The sequence below is a fragment of the Prosopis cineraria genome, unplaced genomic scaffold, assembly GCF_029017545.1.
Source record: "Prosopis cineraria cultivar Desert tree isolate PC_DT_omini unplaced genomic scaffold, ASM2901754v1 PC6, whole genome shotgun sequence".
Classification (NCBI taxonomy): Eukaryota; Viridiplantae; Streptophyta; class Magnoliopsida; order Fabales; family Fabaceae; genus Prosopis; species Prosopis cineraria.
Window position 1 is genome coordinate 8,057,209 of NW_026555337.1, and position 15,260 is coordinate 8,072,468.

Below are 15,260 nucleotides of genomic sequence, written 5' to 3' on the forward strand. Positions count from 1 at the left end.
TAGTAGAAGCCAAGGTAGTATGCAACATTAATGTCATACATCGCATACTATACACTGCTCAATGGGGGGCTTATATAGGTAGTTTCTCCTGCATCAAGAACCAGCATTTGGAGGAGGGTTCCCCATCCACTTGGATTGCCCATGGCTACTGTTTGGCATCACAGCTAATGGTCTGTAGCTGTGTAAAGGGCAACCTGCAGAAGAAGTTCTAACTGGCGGAAGGCCAAATGAAGTGTTGCGAAGTATAGTCATCAAAGATGTCTTTTTTTTTTTTTTTTAGTGTTGTGTGGGGGGGGGCTCTGCTACTGCATTCTGCTTAAAATGTGATTTTTTTGGGGGGAGCCCCAAAACACAACCTGTCAACTTTCTAAGATAACCACTTAAGAGGCCAAGGTAGTATAAAATGTTAAGTCCTATAACTGGTAGTATGAGCTGCTCAATGAGTTCTTAAGCAAGGCGATTCTCCCATCCTAACAGCTAATTTTTATGGAAGGTTTCTGAATTATTAGTGCTTAGAGAATCCAAAAAAAGAATATTACAGATTTTCAAGTTAAAAATTAACCTACACAAGCCCTTACAGAACACAGCTATAAGCATTAACGAGAGCTCATTCTTACCGGATATCTAGCAATAAACTGAGGAAATGAATGCCCCTAACAATAGCATTGGCATGGAAAGAATGGACATATAGATATTACATACATAAATATATACAAATATTATGGCTGCATACATATTTACAGATTGAAAATCAAACTACTTACTAACATCAATGTTGCAGTACTCTATATAGAAACCTATAAGTTTTTGGATATTGAGTGTTCGAATAAGTATAAAATTCTATTGTCCCATCAATAAGAGTTACATAGTCCAAGCACTCAAGTCTATTGCCAGCATTACAATTTTCTGTGACACATACAGAGTGTAGACAATGAGCTCCTAGCATGTTATCAGCATATTACGTTTAAAGATCCTATTTCAACATGAGTCTCCATAATAGTCTACTTATATGGTATCATATAAATTGAGACATCATTATAATCAACATAACATACCTTTGAAATATGAACCCCAAGACTTCGATGTATTCCTGAACACTGCATGCAGATAAAGATGCCTAGGTTCACACTTGCCCATCTTGGACCTCTGCAAAGCAAATTTTCATAGAAAATCGAGTGAAAATCTCTGAACCAATATAAATATACTGCAAATGCCAATAAGACAGTCCACTTTGATAACCAATTAGTATCTCTCCTCAGCTTTCCTACTATCAAAAGAGATTCATATCAGATCATCATTTCAAACCAGGACACAATACTTAGCTTTGCAATCGGCACATTCCCTATTTTCTGGCAGTTTAAGAAGTCCTTCCAATATCTGCATATATCAGTAAGAGAAGAGAAAGAGGAGAAATGTAATCAAAAGAGACAAGATAAAAGAGAAAATAAAAAATTCTAAATGCAAAGCAAAAGAAAAGCTTTGAATTAAATGTCATCTGTAGAAAATAAAAATAAAGGATCTTGAATATCATTTGCACACACATGCCATGAAGATTTTAGACACTTCTGCTTGAAAGCTCTCTTCCAATTATGGACATAAACCAAATACGCATGCATCTGATGAAGAATTAAGTCTTTAACAATTTGGTCTCTCTAGAACCCCCAAAAAAAAAAAACAGAGTAAAAAAAATCATGGTCCAACTTAGGTTCCCCTAATGTTTTTTCCGTCCCTTCCATTAATTCATAGGACTGTAAACCCTTACCAAGGGGTCAAGTCTCATCTAAATTAGAAACTTAAAGAATTATTCATATAATTTTGGAAAAACCGTATAAAATGACAAAGAAAAGAATGAATGAATCAATGAGGAAAAGAGAACAAAGATTGAAAATTTTAGAAAGAAATCATTTGAGACAGCAATTTTGAAGACATCTAGAGAAAAGAATATGATTAACCATGCTTTGAATAGCTGCTTAGTCCACTGAGCATGGAGTAATGCGCAACCCCCCGGGGGGGGGGGGGTTGGGAAATCCACAAAACAGAGAGATAGGAAATCAATCACTATCTAGATAGAGGATTCACACCACTAAATAACACGTCCTGATCAAGTCTCAAGCATAACCGAATAATTCATCCCCGATTGGCCAAAAATAAATAATAACTAATCCCCGAAATGTTAAGAATCAAGACACTAAGACAACTCATTCTGCTAATACATCACAAAAAAGGCAGATCAAACTCTCATAAAGCCAGATGCAGCAGCTAGCCCAGTTTGCTTGCAGCAAGAGCCCAAAATAAGATTAACAGCTAATTATGTACGACACACCGTCGCGGAAAACAAAAATCCAACTCTAAGCTTCCATTTTCTTCATATAAGCACAAGACTATGATCATTTTCAAATCCAAAATTTACGATCGGTGATATGTGAAGATGGGTCTGGAAATTAACATTGCAAAAGACAATTAAACGAACTAAAAGAACACAGAATGCTTGAAAAAGAAAAACCAAAAAAACCTTTTTATGCTTTGCGTTGAGCTCTTTAGAAACGTTGGCCTTCCCGTTCATGGTGACCGTCTGAACAAAAAACTAACAACAATGAAGAAGAAAGGAGAACTAAATCAACAGAAGCGAGGGAGAGAGGAAGATGAAGATCGAAGGTCAAGTTGGTCTTTTTTGCAGCAATTCTCTTTCCTCTCTCTGACTCGTCTTCTCTGATTAAAATGCCCACCCAAAAGAAAGAACGAAAGAGCGTCCGCAATGAAGACACCCTTCTTGACTCCGATAAGTCGATTATATGCGCGTAGCCTTTTCTTTTAATTTTTCTTAAATGAGTTAATAGTGATTAATTGATAGATAGATGTGACCGTGCATAATACGTTCAAAATTGATTCATCCCGTAGATGATTTATCAATAACGTAAGTAATATATTTTAAGGCAAAAAAAAATTACATGTTATATTTTTTAAATTAATTTTCATTTTATCCGATAATATTTCATAGATGACAGATATGTTTTTTTTTTAGTCTGGCAAAAAAATTTTAAAGAAAATAATAGTTAGATACTAAAAATTAATTAATCATAATTAGATTTAGTAAAATTTTAAAAATAAATTAAAAATGTCAATTTAAATACTTATAAATTAAAATGTGACTACTATAGATAAAATGTTTAGGTTATAAATGTAATTCTTAAATTATAACTAAAATTTTATTTTTAATTATTTAAATTGATGTTTACAATTAACATTTAAAAAAAACTTCGTAAAAACCTAATTATCATTCAATATTTTGGGGGCAAGCTATTTTTTTCAACCATTTTAATAGTTACATTAAATTTTGATTAATTCTTGTCAAATAGGGTAGAAAAACCAAAGTTACATTGGATTATTTTTTTGACACATTTGTATGCATTCATAAATCATTTTTTGTTTGCTTTATTAAAAAAAGTCAATATGAGGTATAAATTTTAAAATTACTCATAGAGAGGAACTAGTTCAAGTAGTTACAGGTTAAATTATTCACAAGTTATGAATAATTATCTTATTTTAAAAACTTTAAGTTACTCTCTCTGTTAAAAAAGGTAAAGTATTTTTAATCGAATCTCACTCTCAATAAAATAGTTATTTACTTTTCAACTAACATTATCTTTTCATATTTACCTCTATTAAATACCTTACAGTAAATATAAAATCATTATTAATAGGGGTATTTTTAAAAAAAACAATGATTACATATTTAAAGACTAAGATATTTTAAAGACTAAAAATACCTTATATTTTTAAATATTCAACTCTTTAAAAAATATTTTATATTTTTAAATATTCAACTCTTTAAAAAATAATATAAAAGTCAAATCTCAAGCACTTATTTTAATGGACAAAAAGTCCCCGTCACTAACAAAGTAGCTTGATCACCCCCTTTTATTCCCTTTAATTTTTGAACATCATTAGCACATTAGCTCATGTAGTATCCAAACATTCAATTTTCAAATAAACACATTTTAAAATATGATAAACACGCATTTTAGAGAGTGACAACCTACATATGTATCTATATATATATATATATATATTTATTATAAAGAAAAATCTGTTACGAGTGACCAACTTCTAATACATGAATGTTTTTGAAATAAAAAGAGGGTATTTTTGTCTGAAGAAGCCTGAATTAAAATATTAAAAGATAAATTAAAATATCCAAACGGGAAGCCTGAATTGATCATCATTGGCGATACATTATCATTACCGAATCATTCTTTGACATTTTTTGTTGAAGGAACAAAAAGCAGGTTCTTTGCTTTTTTGAGATACGTTAATTATATTAAAGATCTATTTCTTATCAGAGAGGATGAGAGTTAAATCTCAAAACTTTTGATTAATAACAATTAAATTCCCAACAAAATTAAAAAAATTGAGTTATAAATATGATTTAAACAAATGTAAATTTAGAAGATTAAAATTGTAAATACAACATTTATATTTCAAATGTAACTTTTAGATTATATATAAGATTTCTTTTATAACTATTTAAATTGATATTCATAATTTATTTTTTTAAAAAATTTTGTCAGAGGTATAATTGTTATTAATTTAATATTTTATAACTTAACCATTGTTTTCCCTTGTTATTATGCATTTTGTTTCATCTACGGATCATAACTCACGTGATTCATATTTCTCTATCTAGTTTCAATTATTTACTAAAAAAAATTCAATTATTACAGGCCTAATTTACATAATTATTCGTGGATCACTTAAAATGAGAACATTTATTTAAATTTAATAAAATATATTAGAATTTTTTATTCTATAATGGGAAGGTTATAGTATTTTTCATTTTCTTTATTTCCTTCAAAATTCTTGATTAACAATGATTATAATTACTAATGGAAACAATTAACTTTAGCATCTGCCTTCCTGTAAGGCGTGATGAATGCTTGCACTAAGATATATTATATTTGTTGGTGGGATCCATATAAGAGATTTGGCCTCATCAATTATCATGATTTCATTCGAGAAAACGACACGTTTGCAAGGTTTTATATGGATGAAAAATGTTTCATGTAATTTGTTAACATAATATTTATAAATTTATAAATATAAATAAAGTGTAAGCCTGTGGTTACTTCATATAAGTTTAAAGTGAGTCATTCTATTCATTTATTTTTATACAGACTCGCTCTATTTAAATTAAATCTTATAATGATGTAGTTTATATATTACTGTATATAATTTTTTATTATTATAAATTCACGTTTGTTTTATCAAAAAATCTATGATAGTAAGTTCTTATTCAACGTTATTTTTTTTCATTTTCTTTCTAAATAATTTAAAAACTTGCATGAAAAACTATGGTAACAATATATTCTAGTTTATAAAATAAGGATCAGATACGCAAGGAAGTTCCATTTTCTGGCGCATTTCAAAAAAGTATATGTTTAATCTAGAGAGAAAAATGCTCACGACTCGATGATAAAATTTAATTAAAAAACAATATACAAAATTTTCCAATTATATACATGAACTGTAAAAATAATCATTAATTGTAATATAATATATTATATTGATTAAGACAATATTTATTTTGATGGAAAAAATATAAATACACAATAATTGTTGATTCTTGCCTACATTTGGTTGACTTTTCAAGATAATGTGATTGAAAAGAGGAAAAAGACATGTTGGCCAAAAAAAAAAAAAAAGAGGAGAGAGATGTGAAGCGGTCTTGTTCTCAAGTATACGACAATGATTTTTTTCTTTTTTTATTGTTCATATATATATTTTTTATCAAAGGCTAATCATGTTTAAGGTATAGTGAAATATTAAATATGAACATTTTGAAGATTTGAACATTGTCTTGTTATTTATTTTCAAGAATACAACAATGGTTTTTTTTTTTTACTTTCTCTAATGTTTAATTTTGAATGTTGCAAGGCAAATTTAAATGATGTATATGATGTTACAATAAAAATAGGGTAGTGTTATTGCAAGCTCGCAGCCGAAGCAGAAAAGGGTTTCCATTGTGACAAATGAATTGATTAAGTTGCGTGCAAATGCAACTATTGAACACAACCCTTGCAAGATTTGACGAAGTGGAAGCAAAAGGAAGCAGGTGGCTGAGCTTACACTCATCAATGGCGTCAGCTGTGGATGAGCAGCACACTTGAGAAAGGAAAGATGCGAATCTATTTCCCCACTTAATGCCAAGTGGGATGATATCAAATGTCACTAGAAGATAAAGCCCACGTGACTATGATGTAATATCCCAATTCGGGATACTTATTTCCTTTGCTTTTAAAGCTCAAATTAATTGAATTTAACGGTTTACTGTTTTGACGGAGTATATCTGGCATCTTGAATTTATTCCACATCTAATCAGGAGAACTTTAAATCTTTAACAGGGCTCAAATTAATTTGAACCGAGTTGGGTTGGGATCATTTTGAATAGAAATTTTATTATCAATATTACTCATTTTTAAAAATTATTTACACCCAAATTATGAATATGGAAGTTCTGACTCAACTCAACTTAATTGACTTTAAAATAATTATATAAAAAAATATTTATGAAGTTTTAACCATTAAATCAAGACCATCACCTATAATGAGTGAATATAATGGAGGAAGTGTTTCTTAAATTTAAGAAAAGTGACAATCATGGGGTTTGAGCACCAAACTAGGATCATCTATAAATAGAGAAGCTCTCTCTCAACAATGATTATCAGCATCAACAAACTACCAGTCTCAGACTCTGTATATATTATTTTATTTTTCTTTTTATCATGTAGCTTTAGTCTTTATTTTTTGTTGTATGGCCAGCATAACCTGCCACCCTTTTCTTTAATTAATGCATCTTTACTTTCCTACATCTATATTAGTGTTCTTCACTTTGCATTCTTACATCCGGGTGAATTGTGGTAAGGGAGCTCGAATTTTCTGTGTTTGATTAGAAGTCAGGTTCTTCTATCCTCTTAAGACCCTGCGTTTCTAGTATGTCTCATGATAACACACCTTAATTGTTTGTCTTTTATGAATAGAAATCAAACTTGAGCAATTTGATTAGACTTATTTAATTTTATGTTCAAATAAAAATTCAACTTCAAAAAGTACAATACATGATAACTAATGTAAATAAAACAAGCACACAAACACAAACATGGAGAGACTTTGGCATGTTTGGTTACAACTCTCGGAAAATAAAGAAAAAAATCTTTTGACGAATTTTCAAAAGCTAAAATTTGTTTCGGTAATTTTTTTTATCTCAAAAAGTGCATTTGTAATATTTTTGAAAGTTCAAAACCAATTTGATCTACTTTCAAAAAGTTTGTTTTTAATTTTTGAACAACTTTTTGTTAAATTTTAATGGTGAAAGTTGATCTGATTTACTTTCCGAATAAATGTTAGTTTATTAGACCGATTTAAAAATGTATTTAAATTTAAATATAAATTCTGTTATAATATTTAATTTTACCAAGTTGGTTTTTAGCAAATAAATTTTGATAAATCAACTTTCAACAAACTAAACTAAAGATACTGAGGCTAACGACAGGTACTCAAATGCAACCCTGATGGAACTTGGGCATTAAGACGGTGTTTTATGTTTAAGAATTACTGAATATGAATATTATTATATCCATAAATAAATTTAAACTTAATAACGCACATCTTAAATATGAACCAAATATTTATAAATTGAATCAATTTGTAGGGGCTAGGGGCCTTGTCAAGCACATGGTGCCTTCCCTAATTCACACGAGTCTCTGGAACAGAAATACCACGCGCAATAATTGTCGATTCCGTTGTCCAGTTTCAATCAGTTGTTTTCTTGATTCTTGTTTTTATTATGAAATGGAGATTGAAATCAATGTTTATACTGTGATAATCAAGTTTTTTTAATATATTTATTAATATCCAGAGTTATTGTCATTTTGAATAATTTCTCTCAAACTCTCTTTCTCTCTTATTTTATTTTATACTTTAGTTCTGCAACCATGATTAATAATAAAATGAGCATGGCCGGGCAAAACTACGATAAGAGATAAATAATGTATAGACATAGTAACGACAGATGAATTTTTTTAATTATAATTACATGTGCATGATTATGCCAAAATAACGGTTCAATAATAGTAATATTTTCATAATATTTAATTTATTCGGGCAGTTTGGTTTGAACTTCCTTCAAAAGGAATGCACTTCACCCAATTTTGTTTATAATTTTTTTATATGTTATTTAGTACGGGTGTAATCGAACAATTTTTGAAGATTAAAGTAAAAGCAATGAGTATATACTAGCAGCAAAGAGAAAAATGGGAAAGAATAGAATTGTGTCTCCTTTTAAATTTATCCGACTTGATAAATGTAAAAGAAGTAATTAAGAACACCTGAATTGTGTCTGCATTAGAATATATATATATATATATAACTTTTTTTTTTTGAACTTGCAATTTGAAAGTTTAGTGTGTGGCACGTAAGAATACTTTCCAACAAAGCTGCAGAAATTTCATTGCTGCATTAAAATATTGCTAACATTTTTTATAATGGGGTAACTATAATAATATTTTATTTTTCTTCATGGACAATATTGGCTATCAACTTCTTTAATATCATTTCGCTGGTTAAAAACAAAACTATTGACGTCAACCTTTTAAGTTGGTTAAAAAATATATCTTTTAAATAAAAATTTCAGTTTTAATTATTTCTGGACTGCTTTTGAAACTGATGTAAATAAAAAATACTTTCTCTAATTTAACTTTTTTTCTCTAAATTGCGTTAATCTTTTTTTTTTGGCAGTACAAATTGTGTTAATCTTAAAAAAAATTAATCTTTTAGTCCTCCAACTTTTAACTTACTTGTAGCTCAGTCTTTTAATTATGATTCACTGCGACTTAGTCCCTCAATTATAATTCGCTGCAATTCAGTCCCTCAACTTTTGATTTACCTATAATTCAGTCCTTATTTTTTAATTTTTTTAAATTTTTTTATCAAATAAGAGAGATAAAAAAATGCTTATATATTATTTTAAAATACCCTATTCTTATTCATTAATGTGAGATACAAGTTAACATGAAAAAAATTAATAAAGGTTAAGGGATTAATTTGTAAGTGATTCAAAAGTTGATGGACTGAATTATAGACGAGTTATAGTCGACTCACAGCGAGTCATAATTGAAGGACTGAGTTACAAGTGGTTTAAAAGTTAAAGGAGTAAAAGATTAATTTTCCCTTAATCTTATATCACTTCACAGTGCGCCTATCTCGCATCAAGACAATCTTTGGTGCAAATGGTGGGTAATTGTGAAGAAGAGTATGGGATATTAGTGGCATAAATAACAATAGTGAATAGGGTTTCTTCATATCTGCCATATCTTTGCCCTCCCTGATCTATGCAGATAATTTAACGTAGGAGGCAAAGAATTCGTGCTTGCCTTTGATTACTCCAATTTCTATAATATTATCAACAAGCGCGATTCATCATTGTTGAGCTATAATGTTATTTTGCGTGATTTTTAATGGTCTTAAGATTTAATGAGGTGATTTAAATTTAATTTTGTCTATTTTGTTATACATTTTTAAAATAAAAAATTATATAAATTGTAAAAAAATTAATAAATCTGTTCACCCATTTAGATAGTTCGTATTTAATATGGATGTCTATGTTTAATATCAATTTTTTTATAAATTAATTTTCTAGATACATTTTGAACTGTGCAGGTTTAATATTAATTTTTTTCATGATTTTTATAAATTAAATATGAACTATTCATATTAAATCTAAATTATTCAAGTTGATAAACAAATTTATTAAAAAATTTATAATTTATTCCCTCCATTTAAAAATGTAATGTATGTTTTGAGAGGTTGAATATTAAAAAATATAAGGTATTTTTAGTCTTTTAAGGTGTAATCATTATTTTTTTCAAATGTATTCCTATTGAATAAATCACTTTATATTTATTTTAGAGTAAAACATCTTATTAAACAGGGATAAATATAAAAATATATTGTTAGTTTGAAGACAAGTAATTGCTTTATTATGAATGAGATTCGATTCAAAATACCTTATATTTTTAATAAAAAATTATATAATTTTTTTAAAACCTATAAAAATAAAAAAATTAATTTAAAAATCTGGTTCAAATTCAAATTTAAATGGCTTAGATTTGGCACCTCTTCAATCGAGTCTTTTTTTAAAGGTGTGTTTGGTTGAAAGATTTAAAAAAAAAGAAAAAACTTTTCACTTGGTTAAAAATTTTCAGGGGAAAGGGATTCAAAATTCCCCCCCCAGCATATATTCCTCCGGGAAAGGAGCTAAAGCTTCTTACTATATTGCCTTCTGTTTTTTTTTAGTATAACATAAATGCTCGTGTTAAAAAAAAAAAAAACCTCTCTTCCAACATTTGGTTCTCACTTTTAGCCACCGCTGCTAAACTTATCAAAAATGATTGCCGCCCCTACTCAGCAAGCCACCTATGAAATAGCCACAACCTTTTCCCACCAAGCCCATCTTGTTATGTCATTGAGATTGATCGAAAATAAAACCTAACTTATTGTTGTCATTCATCGGCCGACCAGATCTTCATCCTTGCAGCAACAGCTATTTGGGAGTCTTCTTATTGCAATAAATAAATCAATCCCAAGGCAAACTTACCCTTTATTTCTTTGCTTCGTTTGCTTAATAATATAAAACTAATATTTAAGCAATATAAATATATAATAATTAACATAAAATTTATTGATAGCGCACAACATTTAAAAATTATAATTTAATTAAAGTGAAAAGATATTTTATATGAGGAACAATTTTTTAAAAATAAAATAATATATAAAAATATAATAGTAAATTAACTACTATCTTCCCTCCCCTCTCCTTCCAAATCAAATAAGACATCATTAAAATACTCTTCCTTTCCTTCCCCTCCATTCCCTCCACTCCTCCTCCCTCTCTCCAACCAAACACAAGTCTACTTTGTGATTTTGTACCATACACCATTTGACCTTGTTATTTGCATTTTTTATTATTTTCCTTTTCACCTGTGCCATGACTGTCTAGAAATATATTATATTTTTACTTAGTAGCATTATATAAATATTTAATATAAATAAATATTTATTATTACTTTAAATATATTTATATACATATGATAAATGAGATAATGGTAAATCAGTAAATTAATAATTATTTTTAGGTATCTTTTTAAGAAGAAATTATTAATATCTAAATTTTAAATAGCAAATATCCCCGTTCTATTTACAAAAGAAATAATCTTATTAAAAATCACAAGTGTTATTTCAAATTTGCTACAAATAATTCCCTAGTCTAATAGTAACACTTGGTGTTATTATTTTTTCACCTTTATTTTTAGATTTAATATTTATATTTTATTTCATTTAAGATAAATATGATCTCAATATGAATTTAATTAATAAAATTCTATTGGCAAAAAAATGCAATTCATTCAATTAAGATCAATATGATTGTAAAAATAATCAACATTGATTTAAATTAATATTATTATTATTTAGAGAATATGTATATATATATTTCTCCCGTTTAAAAATGTAAGTCATTTTTAACTAAATCTCATCTCTCAATAAAATATTTATTTACTTTTAAATTAACTCTATTTTTTTATATTTACCCCTATAAATCTCTTACAATAAATATAAAGTCATTATTAATAGATATACTTTAAAAAAAATAATAATAGATCTTAAAAGATTAAAAATATTTTATATTTTTAAATATTTAATTCTTTAAAAAATATTATACATTTTTAAATGAAAAGAGTATATTATTTTAAAAATTCAGAATCAAATAATACTTAAGAGCATCTTTGGGAACTTGGTAGGAATGAAACATGCAGGCTGGTCATGGTTAAAGAATTGTTTTTTGGTCAATTAATAAAAAAAAATCTCGGTTAATATTAATATTATTTTTAAAACAAAAATATGAATAAACAATAAATTTATGATAAAATGGATTGTTTTCGAAGATGGCGTGTTCCGGTTCAGAGATGCTCAGGGCTTAGGGTTTTGGGGCAGCCTTGGGGCACCGCGACATGCTAGCAATACCCTCCCTTGTTTACTGACATCAAAGCCTTTCCGGCACGGGTCGAACACTCTCGGAAGATTTCTGAATTTGTTTTCTAGGGTTCTGGCTGAGTAATTTCTCTTCATTGTTCTACACACTTTTGATTTTTCTCTCTTTCTCTTTCTTTTTTGGGTTTATTTGTCATGATTTAATTGAGAGGGGAAGAAAACATGAAGGTGGCATCTGAGTTGCTTAAGCAACGGTCAAGTTATTATTTTGAATCGTTAGCTGTATGATTTTGTAGCGGACAAAACAGGGACCCATCTTCAAATTCTTATGGAATCTGGGGCATGATCCCTCTGTTCCTTCCTGTTCTCACCTCTGCCAATTATGTCCTTACATTGTCTCATAGGTCTAATGTTATGTAGTCTGCTCCCGTACTGATCCTTTTAAATCGTTTCGTTCACAGTGATATTCTGTTGTTGTAACTTGTACGAATTCTTTTCTTCTGTAATCTGTAGTACGTTTTGGTTTAAAGATGTAAAGTATTTTTTGAGAAATTAAATATTAAAAAATATAAAGTATTTTTAATCTTTTCGAAGAGTAATATTGTAGTTTTTTTCAAAACTATTTTATTAATAATGACTTTGTATTTATTATAAGGTGTTTAATAGAGATAAGTATTATATAAAGTTAGTTTGAAAGTAGATAACTACTTTATTAAGGGATGAGATTTGGTTAAAAATGCCTTACATTTTTCAATGGGAGTATTCTCTTTCTTGATCCTTTTGCCTCTTTTTTTTAGGGGGGCATGGTATTGAAAATTTAATAAAAAATTTCCATCCTATCTGGTGGCCAGAGGTCTACTCTACAACTAGTCATGCTGGCTCAGCATTGCCAGTATTACTTTTGGTTAGCTTCTTTGGGAGAGCGTTAGAATAATGAATTTAGCTTTTGGTTTTTGAGACTGATTATCAATATTATTGTGAAGACGCAAGCGTGCTGATTGAGGGAAACGCTTTGTAGTAATAAATCTCTGAGTGCTTTTCTCTCCAATATGTGGGGTTTATTGTGGTTAACTGATTCTGTTCTAATTAATTGTGGTCAAACTCCCTGCTTTTTAGAGGCATTTCTTAAATATTTGTTTGTTTGATGTGATTGTTGTGGTTAATGAATTATTTTGTTTATCCCTTTGGTGTATTAGGTGTAAAAGTGGATTCCTTTGAGCACTTCATGGGTTGTGATACCCTCGATCCGATGATTGAGGACAAAGCCACTCACCAACCCACACCACAGAAACAGATGTGGAGTGAACAAAAGCAGGCTGCCGTTCATGAAGAAATAAGTAGAATGAACCAACTTCCTGCAAAAAGTACATATGTTGCACATCGTATGAGGGTTCTTAATAAAATCCTGCAACTTATCTCAATGCAGGTGAGTCCATTTGGATTCTGAGTTTGGCATTCGATTATCATGATTTGATAAAAATGTGGGGTATCATTATATGTTTTTTTAACCAGTCTCCATTTGTCATATTCTCGTATTCATATGAAGTCTGGAAAATTCTGGAATTTTCAGTAAATGAAAAGACGCGGGGGGTGGAGGGGATTAGTGAACAAATTATATTAGAAGAAAAGAAATAGAGATTTAAGTCAATGTCTACCAATTTGCTATTCATAACCCTCAAAAGGAGATTTAATGTAGGCTGTTAGGTTGCGGAATGGAGGTTAGAATATAATAAATGTAGCAAGAATTACAAGATAAATGAAAATTTTTGTTGATGTCTTGACTTATAATTGGTGTATGGTGTACCTTATTCTGAAGATTATACCATTTTACATATTTGTTTGCCTATCCATTTTAAATGCTAGCAATTTGATGTTCCATTTTAGGTTTAATTAACTTTGACACCTGATATATAGGTCATATTGTTAAATTCTGTGTTAATTTATTAAATGGAATATGTTTTGTCTTCATGATGGCTAGAGTTCTTGTGATATAGTGTATGATATGGTTTATGGTTATATTTGACAGCTAATATATACTAGGAATGCGTGATTAACTGTGTTCTACCTTAACCCCTTTTTTAAAAAAATATATCAGAGAACTGCAGAACAGGAGCGGGAATTGGAGTTGCTCTTTGCTGGGCTGTCTCTATAAAAGGATTTGTCTTGGCATTTGGTAAGGTTTGGGAGAATTTAGGTTTCCAATGATTGTTGATCAGCACTGCGGTCTGTCTATACCCATTTTCTTATTTTGGCTAGAGATGTTTCCTGTTGTCTTGATTGAACTTGTTTTAAGATTCACAATATCAATTTTGAACCTCCCAGTATTGTCTATTTTAGTTTCACTCTTTCAGACTTTCAGCACGTGATATTAATTAATTGCTAATTTTTCAAATTATATTTCTCCCCCTCCCTACGGAGGCTTACTCATACACACCGCCTTATCTGTTTTGAACCTTGTATATTTTCCTTGACCTTTATTTCCCCCCGAAGAGTTAGAAAGTCAGATTAAACAGTTATTGACATCTAGCCGTGGTCTCTTATGTTTGCCTCTAATCAGTAAAATTGCACTTACCATATGGTTTCAGCAATGGCAATGCCAGCATTGTTCTTTTTAGTTGCAGCCCCTTATCCCCCTACCCTTCTTTGGCTCCTTTATTCCTTGCCATAGCCAAGGAGGGTGTTACCTGTTTTGCTATCTGATCCTGATAAGCTCTGATGGCTTTAGAAATGATTTTGGACTTTTCATGGTGATTGATTGATGCAATAGTATCATATTTGTTTGTTTTTGTGAGGGTGGCTAAATCTTTATGATAACTCCCAATTTAATGGCGAGGACGAGTGGGGCCATGGTTCAAATTTATGTTGTTTTTCGCTGATTTAAACCTTCCTAATTATTTATATTGGATGGCGTCTTCCACAGAACCATGTGCTTACGTTGTCTCTCTTATTTGTTATTACGATATTTCTCTTAAAATTTTTATTTGTAGGCCTCCCGTTTAATTCAGATGATTTTGCTGCAGAACATCAGACAATGGATATCATGAAGTGGTGTTAGTTAAAGTAAAACCCTGTTCATATGTATAGATGTGTTTGTATTTTAGGTTTACTTAAATAAAATGCATGTGCTTGAGTGCCTTTTCCGGTCAATAATTATCTATTCCTTTAGAATGGACTTTTTTATGACCTGACTTTATAATGGACTGAACACCTTTTCGACTTAA

General features: G+C 29.5%; 2 protein-coding genes across 4 annotated transcripts in view; one reads left to right on the top strand and one right to left on the bottom strand.

Moving 5' to 3' along the window:
- LOC129312732 (uncharacterized) overlaps positions 1 to 15,260 on the top strand; it is a 23,767-nt gene extending 8,507 nt beyond the window's left edge. The window contains exons 1-4 of one of the 3 annotated variants that reach the window (XM_054955418.1): positions 11,981 to 12,105; positions 13,236 to 13,465; positions 14,135 to 14,212; positions 15,027 to 15,260. In XM_054955418.1, coding sequence (XP_054811393.1) covers positions 13,265 to 13,465; positions 14,135 to 14,191 — 258 coding nt within the window. In that variant the 5' untranslated portion in view covers positions 11,981 to 12,105; positions 13,236 to 13,264 and the 3' untranslated portion in view covers positions 14,192 to 14,212; positions 15,027 to 15,260. Of the gene's footprint in view, positions 1 to 11,980; positions 12,163 to 13,235; positions 13,466 to 14,134; positions 14,213 to 15,026 lie in introns of those variants that run through there. The other 2 variants (XM_054955417.1, XM_054955419.1) reach the window with 2 other exon arrangements.
- Positions 987 to 2,775, bottom strand: LOC129312733 (probable ADP-ribosylation factor GTPase-activating protein AGD15). The gene is made up of 3 exons (XM_054955420.1): positions 2,513 to 2,775; positions 1,319 to 1,377; positions 987 to 1,146 (listed from the first exon to the last, which is right to left on the bottom strand). Exons 1-3 carry the CDS (start codon positions 2,561 to 2,563, stop codon positions 1,002 to 1,004), a joined length of 255 nt encoding a protein of 84 aa, XP_054811395.1. The 5' UTR covers positions 2,564 to 2,775; the 3' UTR covers positions 987 to 1,001.